This window comes from Mycteria americana, chromosome 7, assembly GCF_035582795.1.
Source record: "Mycteria americana isolate JAX WOST 10 ecotype Jacksonville Zoo and Gardens chromosome 7, USCA_MyAme_1.0, whole genome shotgun sequence".
Taxonomy (NCBI): domain Eukaryota; kingdom Metazoa; phylum Chordata; class Aves; order Ciconiiformes; family Ciconiidae; genus Mycteria; species Mycteria americana.
In genome coordinates this window covers 46,094,737-46,117,695 of record NC_134371.1, presented here as the reverse complement: position 1 = coordinate 46,117,695, position 22,959 = coordinate 46,094,737, and the positions used below count along the sequence as shown (strand labels likewise).

At 35.8% G+C, this 22,959-nt stretch overlaps 1 protein-coding gene across 1 annotated transcript in view; it reads right to left on the bottom strand.

The window, feature by feature from the left end:
• VAV3 (vav guanine nucleotide exchange factor 3) overlaps positions 1-22,959 on the bottom strand; it is a 176,301-nt gene that overhangs the window by 36,787 nt on the left and 116,555 nt on the right. Inside the window, exon 19 of the mRNA XM_075508217.1 lies at positions 22,635-22,680. Coding sequence (XP_075364332.1) covers positions 22,635-22,680 — 46 coding nt within the window. The remainder of the gene's footprint in view (positions 1-22,634; positions 22,681-22,959) is intronic.

Sequence of the window (22,959 nt, the reverse complement as noted above, 5' to 3'; positions counted from 1 at the left end):
CTACATGTGCACCCCTGGCTCTGCATAAGTTTCAAATACTAAGGCCACTTCGTAGTTCAAGGCAAAAATTGTGATGAACTGGTATTAAAGACACCATATGGGTAACCTCATCAGCTTTAGATCAGTATTACCAAAAAGCCTACTGCTGATGCGAACATGTCCAAGAGAGTAAGGATGACAAAAGGATGACAATCCTTCTAGGCTTCTCATAAGACTTTTTCTTCTTCTTCTTTGGTTTTGTTTTGGGTTTTGGTGTTTTGGGTTTGTTTTGTTTTGTTTTTTCAGATTTTCAGGTTTTGACAATATTTTTGGATACACATAGCAAAGCCTGGATCAATTTAAGGTTTCATTTTCAAGACAAGAACTCTAGCTGCACACTAGTCCTTCCACATCAATACTGGCTGCGTCTAGACAGCTGATCTGTGATTTTATATATATATATATATATTTTTTTTTTTTTTTTAAGGGAGCAATCCACTTCTTGAGACACAAAATATTTTCCCCAAAGATTAGTCTCTCTGCCTGTACAAAGAACTAACTCACTGTTTATAACTACAGTTCAAGAACCCTCCACAAGCATGTACCAAATGAGGGGTGGGGGACAAGACTTCAGCCAGAAGACAAAACTGTGGGTACTGTAACTCCATGTTCTTATAACTATAATGGCACTTTTAAAAAAAAAATACTTAAAGCATTACGGACAGCTACTGTATTGCACTAAAAGAGCGTGCTGTGATATAAGAATACTTGAAATCAAGTGAAGTACCACCCACACCATAACAAACATAGTAAAGACTTAAAAGCTTTTAGAAACGCATTTTTTTCCACTCTTTATACTGCCAAGGAAAGCATAATTTTAACAGAAGGATCTATTTTTAATTACTCTCCCTCTATCTTTAAATAAAACTTTATATAATAATTTTCCTGTTTTTAACTGCGCATGGGATGTTAAAAATTACTACAATTAAGTAGGCATAACCTTAACCAGAACATTTTTGGTTAAGTAAGATTTTGTAAGAATGTATATTAATAAATACAAATAAGAGTGAAAGCATGCAAAGTCAAGGTAGCTGGGCTGCCATATTTAACCAGTTTCTTGCTAGAGAGTCATGATTAATTTAATTCTAACAACAAAGGATCAGGAGGCCTACAAAAGACCTATTTCTGTTGCAAGATCGCTACGGTAATTTAGGTGGAAAGAAATACAAATATTCATGATCTCCTCTAAATTGTATGAATAATGAAAGAGATCACCTTCAATAATTACTACTCTCTGTATTTAAGAATAGATACTAATCCAAAGTGCTGATGAAATGTTAAGCAAAGTAATAACAGCTCTTACGTTACTCAACCCAAATGACACCACAACTTTTACTATTTCTTCAAGTTATCTGGCATACTTAAAATGAGCACCTAATTATTAGTAAGCCATTATTCCACTTAGGTAAATACTAGACTTTCCTTTATTTCTCAGCTGAAGGCTGTCATGCTTTCAAATACTGATTCAGCATCAACAAATGTTGCATCTATCGTGTGGCAAATAGAAGTAATGCTGCATACAAGTACCTACTCAAAGCTGACAACTTTGTCCTAATGCAAGGAAACTCCCTCATCACAATATAAATGATAGCTCTGCGTATGCGATAAACAAACTGCAAGCACGCACTCATCTTAGAGACATACTTGGAAGTCAAAACAAATGCACAAAAAATTATTCACGTTATGAAACCTTCTATTAGGTGATTTAGTTTATCACATTTTTACTGTGCAGATACAATATACTTAAAACACCACCTTTGTATTGATCTCATCAGAAAATAATCAATAAATACTCTCATGCACTTTTCAGTGCAAATCCTGGGGTTTCTTAAAGATACTATACTTCTGAAATTATTAATCATTAACACGTGTAAAATTACTTCTTATTTCTATTTCATTGGTAATTATGATTATTGGCATCTCTGAAAACCAGGCTGAGAGAACATGCGAAAAAAATTGTGCTGTGTCAACGAGCAGAATTATTCAAAAGGTAACACAGAATTAATCATGTTAAAACATATCATGCCTAGAATATTTGTGTATAATTCAATATGCTTAATTCTGTAAAATCCCACAGCAATTTTGATTATAAAATTCCCTTGGCAGCTACAACGTTGGAAGATTTGATCTAACACCTCTTGACATCACTAGAAATAATCCTACTCATTTAAACAGGCTTTCGGGTTAGGGTCTTAGTCTTAAAGTTCATTACCTTGCTTCAGATCCCTTCTTAAAACTTCTTTGCCATAACGCCTACAGAAACTGTGACAACTACAACATTAACAAGCTACAGCTGCTCTCTATATGGTGACCAACAAATCTTATTCTTCTACTGTAATTTTACTACCTACTTTTATCCCATTGTTGTCTTTGGTCTACTTAGGAGTTCTTTGCGCTCAGCGTTGTCTTTACTATGAATACACGCTGCCTAGCACAATGTATACGCACTATCACCAGACCTACATAAACCAGCATCTGGAATAAAAGGGATACACGGCTAGGATTCCCATACACTGCAATAATACAGAAGAACATTGCGATTTCAGTAATTACTGTATTACTTTCATTCACCCACTTTAGTAATGATACTGTTGCTAGATTCAAGGCCACTGATCAAAGATGCATGTATAATCAAGGGAAATTATTTTCTTTTGCTAATTATTTAAGCACACATTAGATTTGACTCGGATTCTGAGAAGTACTTTGTACCTTGAAGTACAACTGAAGGTAAATTCACTCTCCAACAAAGGGAGTGTTTGAGTCACAGAGAATATATTCATTTCAATATCAGCAATACCAGACATGCATAGACAGCCTGTACTGATCACAGGTATAAAAGCAGTGAATGTGCAACTAATGTGTTTTACTTGTTGTATGAAAATATCCTCAAAAGGACCTGTCCCTGTTACATGATTTTAACCATTTTTTAAAAATCAGTTTTTCCAGGAACAAAAGACTAAATGAAATCTTTGAATCAATCAGAAACAAGCACATACTATTCTAGAATAGCTATTTTTCCATGGATAAATGTTCTCCTCACAGAACTTCCCTTGCATCACCATTAAGCATGGAAGAAATAAATGGGGTACAGAAAAGTTAATAAATCGAGGTAAAGAGTCAAAGAGCTCCAAACAGAATACGCAAATTTCTTTTTACCATATAATTAGAGATTTCACAGTACTAGCTCAGAAACAGTTTAGCAGATTAACATTGAGATGGTGTACATTTAACTGGACAGAATCTGATCAGCCCTTCATCTCCTGACCTACACATCACACTGGGGTGTGATGGATCAAGTCCCATCCATCACTATCACAGGAAACAGTTCATACAATCTTTCAGCTGTTTAGCAAGCTTATCCTAAAACGAATTTGTTTGGTCCTACTGTTCATTTTAGAATTTTATTCTCTGAGCATTTAGAATCTTTTACTTTCCACTGTAAATTAGTTCATGGCAAACTTACATCCATCTAGAGGCAGCAGTCTGAATAGTTCTTTTCCTTGTCTGCATTTATTTTCATAATGTAGTTATAGAGAGCAATCATATCCCTTTTAACCTTCATTTTGCTAGGCTAAATGAGCCAGGTCCTTTTGGCCTCCTCTCATAACAGATCAATTCCTCTGAGGAATATACCAACTGCTTTACTGAAGTTCAGACAGACAAGATCTAGAATATTTTCCTTGTCTATCTTGAAATTTCATTCTTAATTGGCACATGGATTCATCACAAATATACTCATTAAGAATCCTGAGTACTTGCTGTAATTAATAATGCAGACAAGAAAAAGCAGTATGTTACAGAAACCTGCAATGTTTTAAGTGTAATAGTGGATTATTTGTGATAGAAACAGTATAGAAACATTATGCATTAATGACTAAAATGTGAAATATGATAAGCATTAGAGACACTGGCATTGTGATGTACATAGCTGCAGTACTGAGAGTATCTGACTACTGCAGAAAACTTCTGGAAACATATCTGGCACAAAAGTGTTATTCATAAATGTGTTTAAAAGCAGATAAAAATCCAACACAAAGGACAAGGTCAGTATTTCAGCCATGCGTTATTATAATTAATAGCAAAAATCCCATTGGCTTCCATGAGGTCGGATCTCCACATGACTGAAAGCTTTTGTCAGGAAACTTCCTAATTTAAAGATGCAAAACCAGCCTGGCAGTTTCCAACCTTGAAATCAAAAAGCAAACTGACCCAGTTATTCCACCAATAAATAGCTGAAATTTACTTCACTTGAAAACCAGGAAAACCCCCAGATTCCTAAAAAAGTCTTCATAGCCAAGCTCTGGGTCACAGACCTAACACAAATTGATGATCTAAATCATAGCTCATGAGAAAAGCAGAAAGCATGCTAGAGTCAGGGTTTACAAATTACCAATTTGGCTACATTACAGAAAAATAAAACCTTTCATAAACTATACCATGCATTTGAGTATTTAATCTCATAGTTATGAGTCAAGGAAAAAGGTTACATTTTAGAATTAACATAGTACATCATAAATTAGAATACCCATTATATATGAAATGATGAGAACACAAACTACTTGTAACCCTTACAGCAGCTCTGCATTTATGAACAGCACTGAATGACCCTCAGAGTTTCATGCAGAAATTCAGAAATGTTATTTTTTGCTAACAACATGCATAATGCATGCCCTATGATGACCTCTATCTGTCAAAACTGATTCCAGCATGTTATTTCCAAACAACGCAGAATGTGGTTTACACTTTGGGCAGGGATCATTTTAACATACAGAATGATGACACAGAGTATAGGTGACCAGGGTTCAAAGGTGAATTTGTGGATATACTATATACTATTAGTACAGAGACGTAAACCAGCTTTTGTTTGCATTAAACATCCATTCCTAGTTAATACGAGTCTTGAAGGAAGACTCTTTCTCTAGGGAAAATATAGCCTAGTCACCAAATATTTATAACCTGATCCAAAAACCACTAATGTAACGGAAGAAAGCCTCCTGACTTCATGAGGCTTTGAATCTGAAACAGAATTTTAGACTGACAAGGCCACACATCTTAATGTTTCCAGAATCTCAACACAATGACATTTGCCTTTCCTATAGGAAATAACATGAACTCTCACTAATTCTGTCCTTTCTTTCACCAGAAGAGCGGTTTGGGTGTCTGTTTGGACACTCTGAATGTGCTTTAAACCTTTTTGGTTTATATTTTTGTAGGTACAAAAATAGGGAATGCAGCTCTGCTGAGGAACAGATTGACATTTAGCGATCGATAAGCCTTCCATAGCAAAGAGCAGAAGAAATACTCCATCTCAAATCTCCGAGTAGGTCCATCTCCAGCCATCTTCACCCTCCAACCAGGAAATGAGGGCAAAGTAACCCAGGGCAGTATCTCACTGTCTAATTGGATTAAATGCCTGAACAGTGACCCACAGTGTCATGAATCATTTTAACAGCACAAACTAAAGACATGCAGGCAAATGAGACCTTGTATTTAAATAAAAGAGAAGAAATCCCAAATTAGTATTTACATCACAGTAAGTAAAGTTAGATTGTGAAGGTTTCAGATGAAGGAGCATAACTGCGGATAATAAAGTAACAAGAAGTTATGATAAAAAATGAAAGAGGAAAACAGATGGGTTGTTAAGGACAGCAGTGTGAAGAGCAGGTGGACAGTTATACCCACAGTCTGAGCATCCATGACACAAAAAACAGCAGCTTTGCCACATTTTTTAGCAACATCTTGGTCCAATACTAATATTATTAAAAGCTAGTTAAAGGGAAGCTCTATTCTGAGCATGGACTATATGAAAACATAGTCCCTTGTCATTCTCTGTATATTCTTCAAATCAGCTCTGCTAGCTTCAGTGTTTAAAATACCTGTTCCTAATGATTTTGTTGCAAAATTAACAGTAAATGCAAGAGAGGAGAATCCAGTTTATCAAGACAGCTGCTTCTTAATTCCTAATCAGTGTCACCTATCTTCACAACCAGTGGAAGTCAATAGCTTTGTACAGTTTCTACCAAAGGCAAAACTTGTCTAGAAGGACTTCTCAGCTGGTGAGGAGACACGAGAAAAGCAACACTACATAATCACTTAGAAAAAAACACTTACATTCCGTTTCTAGGGCTGTCTATTAATGACGCGAAAGAAAATAGGTGGGGTTTTTTTTACTTTTAGGCCGAGTACTTATGACACAAATTACAGAACTCACATACATGGAACATGCCAGCACAGTCTTTTAAGTGCACTCTTCAGAGTGGCAATGATTTAAATAATTACTATGGACAAAATTAATACACTGAATAAGTACATAGGCATACCTCAAAGAAGATATTTTAATTGAACTTTTAATTCTCCCAGTCTTAAGCCATTATTTTTGTATGTCATCATAATTAAAAGTTCTAATTTTAGATATTGCTTATAAGCCTTACATTCAGGTAAGATGAATGAAATGCTGACAGTGCCTAAGAATCAGCTTTGAATATTTCACTTGTTTGTCTTCTCTTTAGCTGTTTTGTCTTTGAGTACTGTTCAATAAAGTCTTGATATTTTTCATATGACTAACCACAACCCCCGACTTTGCTGCTTCACTCAATTTTAAGTCAAAAAACTTCAGAAGGCTGATTATTAAAACATTTAACAGTTACCATGAGCCTTACTCAACTAACTGTTTAAGCTTCTGCTTATAAAAGTGTATAAGTAGAGCAGCCCTGGCAGGGCTTTCTTCCATAAACAGAGAACTCGCAAGCACAAGTGGGGGCAAAATCGTCACTATCTCATAATTCAGATGACAAATTTGTAATGCACTCCAAACCACATCTGATAAACATTCACATTTCTCTTCCACTTCCACAGAAACAGAAGATTTAAAGACTGTCATGCTACAGGACAAATAAAACTACTGAAGAATTTGTTTGTTTGTTTTTGTTTTTGTTTTTTTACAGTCCTAGCCCTGCTTGCTGTGACTTTCTTCCCTCAACTGTTCCTACCATTTTACCTCCTTAAAAACCTTCTTGAAGCAGCATTCGGGGTTCCCTCCAGTCCTTTACTACCTGTCAAATCTTCTATAATTATTCAAAGACTCAGTTTTTCCACCATTTCTCTTTAATGCTGCATGTAAAAGCTGTATTCTTGGCAGAGACCTCTGCAAAAATGGTCAACCATCAACTAAAATGAAGATGTGTGGGAGAAAAAATCTGTCTGCTAACAGTCTGATCAACAACTCGTTATCAGAAACAGAAAAACACCACAACTCAGGAAGCCCTCTTGCTTCTTTGGGTTTTGTAGACCTGATCATTAGCAAAAAGCCTCCTGATAAGTAGCTATATCTCCATTTTCCAGATAAGATGAACACAAAACTTGGAACTACATTGCAGATCATAGCAGGAGTTCATTACAAGGAAAATAAACAAGTCTAGCTATGTTATTCAATTTACATGGTTGCATTTTTTAAATTGTGTGGCTTCTGAAATATTTCTAAACAGATTTTTTTTTTTTTTAACATTACAGTAGTTTGTTTTGCTTAAAGAACAATGCATAGACAAATGGACATCTTCCCCAGCTCTGAACATCAGTATTTGACTTAGCTCAAATGTTTTTTTCAGCAAAGATATTGGCGGCTAACTCTCTCTTTATGCTTAGTGACAATACGAGCAGCATTAGTAAAATTAGCAGCATGGGAACATGGACACTCACTGAAGTGGACAGTCCCCTCTCAGTAGCAGCTTTAAGTTTTCAGGTCTTCCAAGTCAAGGCCAAACTTAATGCTCAGCTTAGTGCTCCTATAAATATAGCTAACATTTATTTTGATCAGAAATAAGCAGTTTAGCTAAGAAAATTTAGAATCTAAACTGAAGTTTCAGAATTTAATTTTTTATTCAGAAAAATAACTCCAACAGAAGGCATTTTCTTACTTAACTCCTAAGCAGGGACATTTGGCACATCGTGACATTCATTTTAAGGAATCTGGAAGCTTGCCTCTGTGCAAGAAAAAACAGGCACTGCAGAAATGCTTCTGAACAGCCATGGTTTTAAAATTAAGAAGAGAAAGCCATAAGGGCTGCCTTTTGGGAAAGGAATGGACCTATCATTATTTAGATGACTAATGACCGTTTGTGCCTCATGTCCTTAAGGGTGGTTCTGCTCACAACTCTCACAGATTCACTCCTCAGGTTTAAATTTTTTTGTTTCTCAAAACAGAAGAGAAGGAAAAGAAACTGTGAAGATTTTGGGAAGCCAGGGGACAAAATGTTACAACAGAGCAAAAGCAATCTGAAAATTAGTCAAGTACACTGCAGAAAGAGTCTACTGACATACAAATGCCAACCCATTCCTGTTTGCACAGCACACATTTTCAGAAGCTGTCCTAGGCATCATTCAAACACTTAATCTTCTCTTAAAATACATACATTTGTTTTTGTACATCCATATGTAACTGCAGCAATAAAGGATCCCATTTTCAGAAAGTCAAATACCAAGTACTAGAAAGATCAAGTACCACTAGCTCCAGCTGCACTTGCAAAATTTTTTTAAAATAATTTTTTTAAGCTTGACACAGAAAATTACGCACATTAATTTAGAAAACCTGGACATGCCCTACATGGATAACGGTGGATTACAAATGCAAGAAAGGATGTTTAAAATAATAGACATTTCATGTGCAATTCCAACATGATCTCTTATTATTTATACTCAAAACCAAGTACTTGGCATTTAAAACTTCGATGTCTGCAGTTTGTCCTCTCTCAAAAAAGAGGGCTCTCTCCAGGACTGCACTGAAAGAAAGCAGAATAGAGCTAGGAAGGTCACTGACTTTATAATGGCCATAGCTACATACATTTTGTGATAAATTAGGTGAAAACTATTTTTCTTTCTCTGACTGACCTTGGTTTCCCTTTCAAAGCATGTCTTCCTCCAAACAAGTGTTAAGGACAAGCTCCCGTGTTTTGTACAATTTTAACTTCAAATGCTTATTAAGGCAACTAGTCCTTACTTGCAGTGACATAGGCAGCTATCTTTGTGAGAGTAAGGGATTTTGGAATTGTCTAGATTGAGAAGAATCTCAGCACTTTGAACAAACGTTAGAAATGGCTGAGTACTAAATGTCTTATTATGTGAATAAACAATAAAGAATCATCAGGTTTCAAAAATGAGTATTCATTTGTTTTGACAAAGTAATGAAATCTCATCATTTCAATGTAGTCTAGTAGGGGAACTGGGGATATGAATTTTAAAAAGAATGTTGCCTCAAAACTAAGCTTCACTATTTTCTTTGAAATTGAGCAAACTAGAGTTTTGGCATATGAATTAAAAAGTGTGGTACACGAGGTGCTGCTTTTTATAAAAGCAGAAGGTATGGAAATTAACCAGTGTTAATTATCACATCTTTTAATGTGGTGCCATAGACAGGCATGGCATTCGAAAATGTGTATTTGTTCAAACAAGTACCTGCCCTGAGGAGCTAACAACTTACATTGGGCAGATACTATAGATGAGCTATGAAGGTGCGTCCAGATAGTAGAAGATTATACGCAGCAAAAGGCTCTGAAAAACAGGGACAAATTTTGGAAGATAAAAATCCATTATTCCACAGAAGTAAATACTTTGAGCTATGTTTTTAATACTACCTTCTGCCTGCACAGGGATGATTCTGCAGCAAGCAGTAAGAGGAAAAATGCTTGAGAACAAGAATTGTTCTCGCAGTATTAAATTCAGTTTCCACTTTGGAAACTGAATTTAATACTGTGAAATGTCATGAATCTTGTACAGGACCTAGGCATTTTTCTGTTATGAAGCATTCATAGACTGAATAATTTTGAAAAGAACTTGGTCAATTAAGTAGAAACAAACAAAAACGTTGTCCCTTCTAAAAAATAAATATACTGCAGTAAGAATATGATAGTCAAATCTCACCTGCAGTGTGTCTGAAAGCATGGCATGACAGGAGGCAGCCCTGCCTTTCAACAAGTCTATTCAGCACAAATGGAATTAGTCATCCGGCTGACTACACTGTACCCTTCAGTGTACAGATACTGTACACTAAAATAATAATCGTGAACAGCAAGATGGTAACTGTGCACAATATAACCCATGAAAATGCACACGTATGCCACTTACAATCTTTCACACGTCTCAAACAAGATTTAAAAACAAGCATTGCTGAAAAGGTGCTGAGATTTTATTCATCAAGCATTGCAAAAATGAAAATTAAATTATCTTTCATGCAATTTCTTTTGTGCTCAGTATTGACCAATAGCATCTGCCTCTAAGATAAAAGACCTTACTCTCCATTTTTGCTACTTACAAGAAATAAATTCTCTGGCAAGAGAGGAGTTTTAAATTATTACATAACACGAAGGGAAAGTGGCTGATGCCTGGCAAAGCGGGCAGGTTCCAGCAAATGACAGAATAATCTTGCCTGCACGCACCCTCTTCATAATGCTACATAATCCTTCAGCTTTTTAAGTTAAACACTCTTGTGATCTTCCTCTTCGAGCAATTTTTCTTTTCTGTGGCCTCTACCCCAATATGGCAGATACATCTTTTACTTCTTAACTGACAGTTCTTAACCTACATGCAAAAAAATTTCAGGCCGACATAGACCTTCTTCGCATGAAAGCATCTGTAGATGAATGTTACCAAGAATTATGGCATTATATTAAGCAATGAAAAGACACTGTTGTTTTGGCTGAAACAAACCTGCTTTCAAAAAGTATGCCTACTGATTTCTAGTTTGTATATGTTACAGCAAACAACTTATTTTCTTTGGGAAAAGAGAATAAAACTTGCTTTCATTACAAAGTATTTGTGTTATAAAAGTAAAAAAGGATGAGTACATCTTTCACTGTTACCACAATGTAGTTAAAATTGTTTATCCCTAAATAATATATACTTGTGATTTTGGTTTTATGCTGCATACTTTGCACACCTGAAGCACTGGCAATCTATGAAAACAACTTCTAAGAAATCCAAAAGGCATAGTGTTTTGTGATACCTCCAGCTTTTCCATGAATTTGTAGTATCCCTAGCCTCATTCAGCTGACATTCAGACTACATTTTAAGTATCCACTGAGTATAAAAATGTATATATCTTACATATTATCTGGTCTCACTGTCTTCATTTAGAAGTTACCCTTTCTTTTCTAGCAGGATTGGCATATCAAAAATTATGTACTACTCTGATGCACTAAAGTTTCTGCAAACTCCCTCCCTTTTTATCAAAGAAAAATATTTTCAATTTTTAGTATAAATTTTTAAAATTGTTTAAAAAATTAAATAGCTTAATTTTCTATGTTTACATATAAATAAGTCCTTAACTTGAAGACGGATCACATGATGAACAAATAATAAGCAAAGTATGTTGTTTTAAAGATAAAAATGAAAACATACAATAAAATCATGCATGATCATTCGATCTTTGTTGCAAAATCAAGAGTTATTGGTAAATCACCATAGGCAATAAAGATGGATGGCAATCAAGTCCAGACCCCTGTCAAGATGTCAGTCCTGTCATAATAATCAGGCTCCATCTTAAAATCTTTTTGTTGCTTTCCCTCCCCCCAAGAAAAACCTCATATATTCATCTTCCCAGCACTGAAGGTTCTCCTTCTATTTTCTGTTTCCAGTCTGAATGTGAATTATATACTCCAGCAAACAGTAGGTAATTTGGTAGGATATAAACCATACCTGAAAGCAATAAAGGATATGGGTTGAGGTTCCATCTAAGCCGGGATGAGTGTATTCTGTCGCACCCCCACTAACTGTGCAGCCTCAGGACTGAGCTGGTTCAGCAACCCAATCAGAAAGACAATCACTTATTTCCCCGTTGCTGCTGCCACCACCACCTCCCACGACCAGTCTTCCATTATCTCATTGAAGCGACTTAGCCCTGTGACCAGATGATCATTAGATTCAAAAGAAAAGGGCAGTGAGGGAACACCTGGGTGGGGAAAAAGCAGCCTGTAGTTACATCAAAGAATCACCAGAGATCAAACGGACACCAGCAGAACACCCAGAGTTGGTTCTTTCTCCCAAAAATACTGCCCTGAAAAAGAATACCCCTTATGCACTTAAAGGCCCGCATCAGCTCTTTGAGCTTAGCCGATCATTCGATGTTTCTCAGATGCCTGAGCCATGTGCAGAGCAATGTACAGTTACAGGATTTAAGTCGATACCACCAGAAACGGACAAATAACAAAAACAGCACACAATGCACAAGAGCAGTCAGAGATTTAAGTCTCATTAAGTCTCATGCTCTTTTCCTTTTGAGCCTTTCTCTTCTCCCCATGATCAAGCAAAAAGGGGGGAGGGGGAAAACTGTAGGGCAACCTGTAGGCTCTTACAGGAAAAAAAAAAAAAAAAAAAAAAAAAACCACCAACATTTAAATTGTAGAAGATGTAGTGACATTAAGTGAATTCCACTGTACTAAAATGATCACTGCTAGTTGCAAGAAGACTGCTACTGCCAGGGGTGAGATGTTATTCTGGAAGGAAAGCTGTGCTCTGCACATGCAGCTTTTGTTGTTGTATCGTATTTCATGCGATTTGTTGCTGTCAAACTCAATTAAGGAAAAAAAATCCAAGAACAGTAAACATGCTGCTTTATCATATGAACGAAAAGACATAGTGCCTCATGCTCCCTCCTCTCCCCACATCTCCTATTTCAAATAGGCTGGTTAAAGAATAACTTCTAAGGTTAGTGGAACTGAGGCACATTTTCAAGGTATCAGATAATGAAGTTACTATTTAATTCCCTGTTACACACTAAAGCTTAAGAAATGCGAGTTTGAAAAGTGCAAGACTGAACACGTCTTCTATTTATTTGCAGGTCAGCAAGAGCAGCAATGAGGGCTGAACTCAAGTGCTTTCTCTGAATCCCTTATAAAGGTACCTTACCTTTTTTCCTGGATAAACCACATCAACGGGTTAAAACAACTGGCTTGAATGAATTGATTCTACTGAAAAATCAATCAGATCAATTTTTATACTGTCACTACTTGGAAAGACTAAGTACTAAATAAATTCAAATATTAAATTGCTGAGTTGTTTAATTGTGATCTGCAGCCTATTTCTTAAAACAGTTTTGGTACCATAGAAATGGGAGGTTAAGTGTGAAAGCAATGTTTTAAAGCAACTCAGTTGTAATCAGTAGATGTCCCAACACAGACATCTGATGTTTGTATAAGGCAGATCGGTAAAGCCTACTATAAAAACAGAATTTGCAAATATATGGATAAATAAAATGTAAAGACTAAAAATACTTCTTAAAGGAAAACTGGGGACATTGTTTAGAGTTCTTTGAAGTAGACAATGAACATGAGGACCAAGATTATATATTAATACGGATTAGCAAAATAATTTTAACAGGACTCACTATGAGGCGCTCTTCCAGTTTTCACAATACGAGAGGCAAAGCTCCCCCCAGATAAATAAACAGCAAAAGGACAGGAAGTAAAGGTTGAAACAGTAATATTTTTTGCAAATAGAAGGTGGTTTCCAAAAGGGTTACCCAAAGGAATCCATGCTTGGACTTGCGTTGTTCAAAAAATTAATAAGCAGTATTGAAATGGGAGAAGAAGTGAATTAAGTCTTGTAGAAGGTGCAGAATTATTTCTTTAAAAAGAACACTACTTGCAAAGAATTGAAGGAAGCTTTCATGAAGTGAAGTGCCTGTACAATAGGATTACAAATCACAGAATAACTTTGGCTGGAGGAACCTTTGGAGGTCATTTGGTCATAACTTCATGTAAGATGTAACTTAAAGTAACATATGGGTTGAATATTCATACATGATGATGGACTTTAAAACAGGTACCATCATATAGACAACAGATCTCAGAGTAATCACTAAGTATTCTTTAAAATCAGTTCTTTAAGATCATAATCTAATTCTGCTGTGTACCAATGCTAAGAAATTTCTCGGAGTAGACCACAGAACTAGAAAGACAGACCATTCTTGGACCTAGAAGTACGCACACAAGCAAACAGGATGGTCAGATGTACAGAAACGCTTCTGTATCCGAAGAATTAAGCAGATAATGGCTCTTAGGCTAGAAGAGAGATGACTGGAGGGAATGTGACGGAGACAACTCATGAGTGGCACAGACAGTCACCAGAGAAAAAGTATTCATTATTTCTTCATTTATTATTCACTTTCTTGATTCAAAAAATAGGAGGTGTCAACGTAGTAGGCAGCAGGCTTAAAACAAACAAGTAATAGTACTTTATTCACAACTAATCATGAAAGTAACAGTTAAAGGATGTTGTTAAAGGCCAAGATTTTAGATTGGTTCAAAAAGTGGTAATGAAAATACATGGAAGAAAAATTAAAAGCTAAGAAACAAAAACACAAGGTACTGGGGAAGTACCACAACATCTTACCCCATATTCTATCCTTAAGTATCCATTTAATTGGCTACTGTTGAAGAAGGGATCCTGGGCTACCTTGGCCTGCAGCCTAACTCAGCCTCATTGTTCTCTTCTCTGGGAAGCTCAGAGAGGTGAGCAAATTAAAAACTCTCTTGAAAAGCAGCATCAGTCTCTCAGGCTCTTGCCTCTGGCCCCTTCTACCAAGCTCTAAAACCTTCCTCAGGCAGAAGGCAGAGGCAGTTCTGGGAGCTTCTCTTCTGTGAATTTTCAGCAGTCTTTTTTCTCCCATGGGATGGCTGCTTTCAGTTTTACAATGTTTCCCAAATTCTTTGTGTGAGAATTACTTTGAAGTAGTGATCAAATACTGATTTAGTTAAATGAGTGAGCCACAAAAAAAGAAACCATAGGCTTTAGAGTACTGTTAAAATTCAGTAACTTTTGATTATTTTTAATAATTCATTGCCTTATCATCTTTGTTTTGCCTTCTGAGAATGACAATATCCTGAAGATTAAAATCAGATATGAAAATAGATGGGTAAATGCAATACTCCTCTTGAAGATGAATAAGAGACTTATAAGTCCCAATACTTATATTGGGACTTATAAGCAAAATCCTATGCAATTCCATTCTACTTGTCATGGTAACTAAAGGCAACTTTGGGCCATATAATTTCTGCACACGCTTTTTTCTGGGGTTTTTTTTTTGTTTTTTTGGGTTTTGGGGGTTTTTTAATAGTGCTGTACTATTTTTTTGTGTAAAATGCAAAACAGTATACTTTTCATTTTATTGATCATACTTGTAAGCCCATTTTGTCTACTTTTACCTTAATCTTTTCCTTTTTTCTGCCTGCCAACTCCCTTGTATCCATCTCTAAACAGTGAAGTTTTGCTTAGAATAGTCCATGTTGACAGTGTTTTTATGCAGCAAAAGAGAAAGATACTGTAGGACTTTTAACCTACCTCACCTTAAAAATTAAGCTAATACATGCTGGGCATGTATTAAACACATGTATTATTTCTCTAAGAGAAAAATAAAATGTTCGTTGCTCAAGATACAGACAGTCCCAAAAATATATCCAATAAGACAAAAGAGCCTAAATTACTCAACTACAAACTAATCTTGCAATCCAACCAGACAAGGATGAAAGAGTTTGAGAAAATAAATATATTTCACCCTTTGGCATCTGGGTCTTCTGATGTTTAATTAAAAGAAAAGGCTAAAGGCTATGTTCTTCTCTGAATGTTAGCTCACTGCTGAGATGCCAAAGGGACAGGCACCTTTCAAAATACCTCTCCCCAACAGGAATGTAAAAATAATTTTAATTTAAAGTATAACAACCCAAATAAAAATCATTAAACTGCATTTGAAATGCTTCATTGGAAGACAAAACTCTGCTTTGCCTTCCAGAAATGCATTAGCGGAAAATTTCTTGGTGCAAAACATTAGACATGTTCTTTCTTGTATCACAACAAAGATGAATTCATTATTTTGGGAAGCAACAATAGCACAGCACATGGCATTAGCACTGTAGTAAAAAAAGCAAAGATCCTCAATGTTATACATATTTTTAATAAGTATGTGAGATAAAAATTTGACCTCACAAATTAGGTCACACAATTCAGTGTACCTCTGAATTCACTGTTGCTGAGTCCACCTGGAGGAAGCTGTCCCATTAACTGCTCCTAAGAACATGGTGACCACAAAGAAATTCACTGACTCTGGTCTCAAACTGCAACACTGTCCCAGCCACATGATGTAAAACATGTCAAAACACGTCTATCAATACTAGGAGCTGGTCAGGTTACAGCTGCAATCCAAGTCCTTGAAGAGCCCCAGAACATTCAGAATGATACAACACATCAGCAAGCAGTATTGCATCTATCCTGCTAAGGAGTCTTCCTTTTGCAGCAAGCGTGCTCCCAGCTGCCCTGTTAAACCAGTTCTTACCTGCGATTCACCTGGTTCACACAGATTCCTAGAGTCGTGCACTGTATACTTTATACGTGCCTTCAACAAAGTGTTTAGATGCTATATAGGGAAGGAAAAAGCATCCAAAACCAAATAAACTTCCCCAGAAAGTTAAGCATATGTGTTATATATACATATAATCAAAGCTCAGTTTTGGTTCTGTAGCTTTTTGCCATTACCATTTAGAGAAGTCTTTAGCTACTTAGCAAATCTAATGCTCCACAAACATTACAAAATTATCTCTAGGGAAAACACGCAAAACTATATATACTTTGTTATGATTTTTAATTATTAGACACACTTTACTTCCAAGAGAAGTAGATGTTTGAGTTCCTTCAAGTCTCTAAAACAGTAACTTTTTTTTTTTTAAAAGCCATATAGGCTGCATTTTTTTAAGCCACGGGCTGCATTTCTATCTATAACAGGAAACTGCAAAAACTAAATCAAAAGTTTGACATAAACAAGCAGGTCATTCTGGTTAGTCTGCATGCAGCAAGTCTCCAAGTCTCCTGGTCAGTTACAGGATGCGATGGATGTTTTACTACCATCAACCTTATTAGGTTATCCCATACCAGTAAGCAGCGGGAAAGACTTCAAACTTGTCAAATAACAAACTCTTCACTAGAGGAAGTTTTGTGGAACTTTTCTCTTTCCTCCAGTATTCCTTCAGGCTTTCCCCAATTTATTTTACAATCAGCTGCTCCTTCAGGTACACATTCATTTTGACCAGCCATTAAAAGCCATGGTTATGTTCAATGTAAACAGTATCTAAAGCTGAAAAAAATGTCTTGCATATACTCTAGCACTTCAAGCCATGCTGTCATGTCAACTCCCCAAGAAGCTTTTCCATAGATATTTAAAAGAGAAAGAAATAAGACCGTGGTACTCTGAGCAAGGTCCCGAGGGAAGATGCAGAAACAAATAGCCTGTAATGGTTTGCTCTACTCAGTCTGAAAGGAAAGACAAGAACTTTAAAAAGGGATTGCTATTCACTCCTACATTTTATTGACAGGAAAAATAATTAAGCAACACTACCGAATGTCTCAGAAAAACACCTATCAATGTAGTTCTTGATTCTATATACAAAAACTCCTTTACTAAAGGAAAACATGCTACCTTAGTCTAATCCATCTTGATGAAGATAGTCATAATAAGGAGGTACTATTAGTGACACCAGTCGGCTCCTGACTTCTCATGAGAAACTAAATACCGAGGGCTTGTTTAATACTGGCTTTTTATTTTTGGTAGACCTTTTTCTGTGGATTAAAACCAAGATAAATTCTTGTTCTCAACAATGACATTGACAGCCAGTTAGTAATGGGCCACCAGAGATCCAGCCAGAATCACAGGTAGCTGCCCCCATTGCTGAAATGGAGTAATAAATTCCTGAATGCCAGTTTTTTCAGCACTGGGCTTCATGTTGCAGAAGGTTATCTTTTCTTACCCATGAAATTGGGTATTCTCTATACTGGGCTGAATGAGAAAGACAACAGTCAATCAGGACTACCAAGGACTTGCCTGGATAGTTCATAAGACAAGAAAATGAGAGACATGCTCCAAATTCTCAGTTAAAGAGAGTAGTTTTATCTGTAACAACTACATGCTTGGCTAAGAATTATCTACAAGCTGGGATATCCCAGATTTTAATTTGGGCCAGATTTTGCTTTTGGCTGGGCACATGGTTGGAGTGGCACTGAAATGGAAATCCAAGTTGGACTTGCATATCACAGAGCACACTGTCAGAATTTCTTGAAATATCTCATGGTGTAATATACCTCATTCTTAACTGAAAAGGAAATTTAAACTGCCAATATTACGCTATCCCCTAATTTTTACTATGAAGACAAGATGCAATCATTGCCACAATACACAAACATCTGAATATTGTTTCACTGCTTAGTAATCAAACACATATAACAATGACACAACCTAGTTTAAAGATTCCACAATCCAATTTCAACAAAATATGAAGCACACAGTAGCTCATTTCCCACTATGTCTAATTAAATAAACATATCTCCAATGCTGTACTTCTCCCTGCACAGATTTTTTTTTAACGTGTATACTTCAGGCCATAAAGCTAGTTATTCTCTTCAGATCCTTTTCTTCATAATCTGTGTAAAATCAGTATTACAGTATTGCTTCACAAAGCAAGTACGGACCAGGCACCAACCAGAAATACAAATACCTCCTTTTAAAATTACTATTTGAACTTTGAAATCCCAGGCTGAAAAATAGCTTTGCCCAAGCTATTGTATTGCTTACATTACCTGTTAATATTGTGTCTCCCTCAAAAAAAGCCAGTCAATATTTTACTTTCTTTGAAGGGAGAAGACCTGTTGGGTCTGTCCCTCAGTTCAGAACTAAGGTTTTCTAAGCTTTAATCCATGTTTATAAAGAAATCAGCTATTTAAGAAGTCAGAACATGCTCAGTGACACTTTCACAGATCAGATTTTTAGTTTAATCTGCAATGAATCTTGAATATAAGGCTTCTAGTGTTCTATTTTTACCAAGTTTATCCTTCTGATATGAAATATACTTTCACACTTTTAGAGATTAAAGTTCCAATGTTTATATTAGCAGAAGTGTTTAGGGTAAAACCAGTTTTTAAAAACACCAAGCTGTGAATCTATCACATTTATACTCTTTATAACATTAAAAAAATAAAAAGATAGCAAACATACACTGTATTATTCCAATAGCTGAGAGAGAAAATAATTTCTACTCTTATTAAAATACATACAATATTATTTGTGTTTAAAACATCGGTCGAATTGCATCATCCTTCTCAAGAAAACATACAAAGCCTTAATTTATGCTTACAAATATACATATGAATGCTCCATTTGTCACTTAAGTCAATAGTGCAAATCACATGCTTAAAATTCAACACATGCATAAAAGTTTTCATGACATTCCTTACACAAGTTAAAAACCGTTATATAATTATCACTCCATATGCCCATCCTGAGCAAAAACTGACACCAATCTAATCACTTCTCAAATACATATAAGAAGAAACATGTTGTTCTACAGTAAAATGCAAACTCTAGACCAAATTTTTCCTAGCTTTATAGGTGCAGATGCATTTACAGGTTCATCTCTCAATGGCTTTTGTTATCTGCTGATTAATCCAAAGAAAGGTTATCTAAAACCTGTCTCCCCTAAAACTTAGTAGATGGGCCAATTCAGGAGGCTATCTGCAACTGGACCACAGGCTGAAGTCATAGTGCACAGCATAAAGAAAAGACAAAGTCATATTTTCTTTTGCTTTCCAATTTGGTTTTCAGTTGTACAGTTTCTGCAGACATTTCTTTTTGTACAGTTTCTGCACATATTTCTTTTCTCATGACTGTTTCATTTCCCAGGAATTTCTCTGCCTCATCATCCATTAATCACTTTTCCTTCTACCCTTTATTCTTATTCAGCACCAAGCAAATCTCAAGGAGGAAACTGTCACTGTCAAAACTTTTAACCAAACTTCAAAGAAAAACAAATGAAACAGCCATGAACAACTTACTGCTTTTAGGGTACTTCAGCTAGATAGGTTCCTCCATCAACGAGCTTTACCAGCGGAAGACGAGATATTTTAATACAGTAACCTCACACTGTTTTGTTTAGACCATCCTTCTACTCGCAGTACTTCTCATCAAACTTAAATGATTTTTCATTCAGGGCTAAGCTGTGTCAGTAAAAGTTTAATTTGGCTCTAACAAGCACAAAAAGAGAAGCACAATGCATCAACTTGACTATACTATGCCTCCCGCATTCATTTTTCTTTACTAAAATAGCCAAAGACAGACAGCAGAAAGAGACAAGACAGAATATGATGTTGAAAAGTTTGTGCTAAAATACTTACAGCCCAAAATAATTGCATTTACTGCTGATATCAAACTCCATCAATATTTAGACACTGCAGGTGCCTGTTACTGATTCACAGCAATTGCCTGCTTTCCTAAACTAGTACCCATGCTTCAGCACTATAACATGCAACACAGGTAGCGGCAGCATATTAAACCTCCTAAAGACAAACCAGTCTGGGCAGCGAACTTTTTTTTTTTTTTTTTTAAATAAAGACAGCACATTAAGATTTAAATTTTATTTCTGACTTTGACTACCTCTCAGCAAAAAGAGCACCATGGTGATAGGATTTCCAGAGATTTATATACCAGTGTTCTTGAAAAGCTCTTAGGATCAATGCAATAATGTATGCCTGAAATAAGTGATCTCTTACAAGTGCTGCTCTCTGGATAGCAGCTTCTGTCTCTCAAGGCAATATGCAATCTGATGAACAATATTACTTAGAATATGCAAAAGAGATGCCAAGAGTTTACCAAAGACATTTATGTCTTTAAAAGTTATCTCCACCAAGTTACAGCAGGACTTAGAAAGCATATGCCAATAAAATGCAAATAAAAAAAGCTCACTTCATTTGAAAATTGACAAAGGATACGTACGGAGCAGGTTACTATGTACTACCTTTTATTATTATTATTTATTTTTAAAAATATATAATGTCAAAAGCAATTCTGTAAGACTGTGTTCTGCAACAATCTCTCTAATAAGGGGACATAAACATAATGCAGATGTTCTACATTTCTACTGGCTTTCAAAAATATAATGGGGACCAAGAACTTTACTCAATAAGACTACCCCAACAACTCAAAGAACTGTTCTGTGTAGGTAAATGGATGGGGTGGGGGGGAGCAGAACCACATTTTAGGCACTGGTTTCATAGAGCTTTTAAACATCTATTTAATTCAATGACTCTGGTGATTTCAATGGTACTTGGTCTTCAACAAAAACTAATCTTGAAGTACCCTGGTATATAAAGATCATATAAATACTTCTATTAGACTTCAACAGCAAGTAAAACTACCAGTATACTCAAAAGATTCTCAAAGCTGAATTATTTAACCTTTTAGGAGTCTCCATGAGACAGCTATGTTTAAAGATCTGGATCTATAAGGACTATTCTGTAAACACACATTACACTTCACTGCAACATATACCACTGAATGGGAAGAACTCAAACAGTCCCACTTGGAAGAAGTGTTCTTATCCTCTTCTGCATTTTGATTGATATTCTTGATGTTTCCCCCTCCGACTGTATTAATTTTCAGAGTTACAGGGTGCTCATTTTTTTCTTTTTTCTTTAATGACTTCAGTCAAAAACACAGAACAATTTAGGAGTATCATGAAGCAATTTTTTTTGCTAGAGGGAACAAAGTGACGATACGTGTTCCAAAACATGTCAAAGTTACGTGAGTAAGAAAGGTGTGGTTTGCTTCAACTAGTTACAACATATAGACTTTCAGAGCCAAGGCAGCTGCAATGCTAGTGGCACAACCAGCATTCCTACTTTTTGAAAAGTGCTTAGCTCTGCCAGGCTGTAATGCGGTGTACAGAGTTGCTATCCTGTTTAATGTTTGACTCCAACTATTTGCAGCTGTCCACATCTAGAAATATTTAATAATCCACAGCTTAGTTTTATTCCAAATAATATCTGCATAACAAATCTCCAGTAATTAAACTATACAAGAAACATAAAGGACAGAAATGTAATTACTGTAAAAAATGACACTAAAAATATCACACAGTTACACTGAAAATCATTGATTATTTTATACAGACATATAATGGGTCTCCAGAGGAAACGTTCACCCACTTGAGTACACAGTCTATAAGCAAGCATTTAATTTTCTTAAGGGCTGCTGCTGCCATGATTCCACAGAAGTATCTACTATAAACTAACAGGAAGAATAAAATCACTTTGAAATTCTACATAAAACTGCAATTGGTTTATGCCTTTTAGAAGAGAAACTCATATTCAATACAGCTAAGCACTAAGCACCACCACAGTTAGGAGAGTTGAGAATACCCACAACTTTGCAGATCAGAACCTAAGCTTTATAAGCAACTGTCTGCTTTTCATCGCTTAGTTATTTCTTTTAAAACTGCAGAGTACAGTAGGGTGGGTCATGTTAACTGAAAGCCCAGAGGCATTTTGTTGTTCAGGTAGAACTGAAGCACTGCTTAAAAAAAAACAAGGAAAAAAAATTAGAGTTCAATGAGCTGACCTTATCTTTGAAATCACAAACAGAGCAATCACTTTAGACCTTCAGGACTTCAGCAATAAAGAAAGTTCTCAACATTGCGTGCATTATAATAGCATTCATAATGCAACTTGATAAAGTGAGTTACACCTTTCTCACTCTTTTTATTTAATGTTTAACTATTAAAAGTCATGACACAAACCTGGGTCCACGTGTCTAGAGTTTCTTCTAATTCCATTCGTTCGTTTCTGCATAGCAAAAATACAAATCAAGGATATGAATAAACATGTTTTCATGTAGGCACACTGCACTCCTTTCATTCCCACAATCTACTAGGCAAAGCTGGTTTTCTTAAGTTATTTCCCCCAACCACTACCACAATTATCTTTATCTTGTAGAAAGATCATACTTTGAAAAATATTCTTAGTAATGTAGACAGTTTTTTCATATAACCGATTTTTTCTGACACTAGGTTCAAAAGATTTTTAGTCCGTAGGTTTATTCATACATCAACATCTTTTGATACC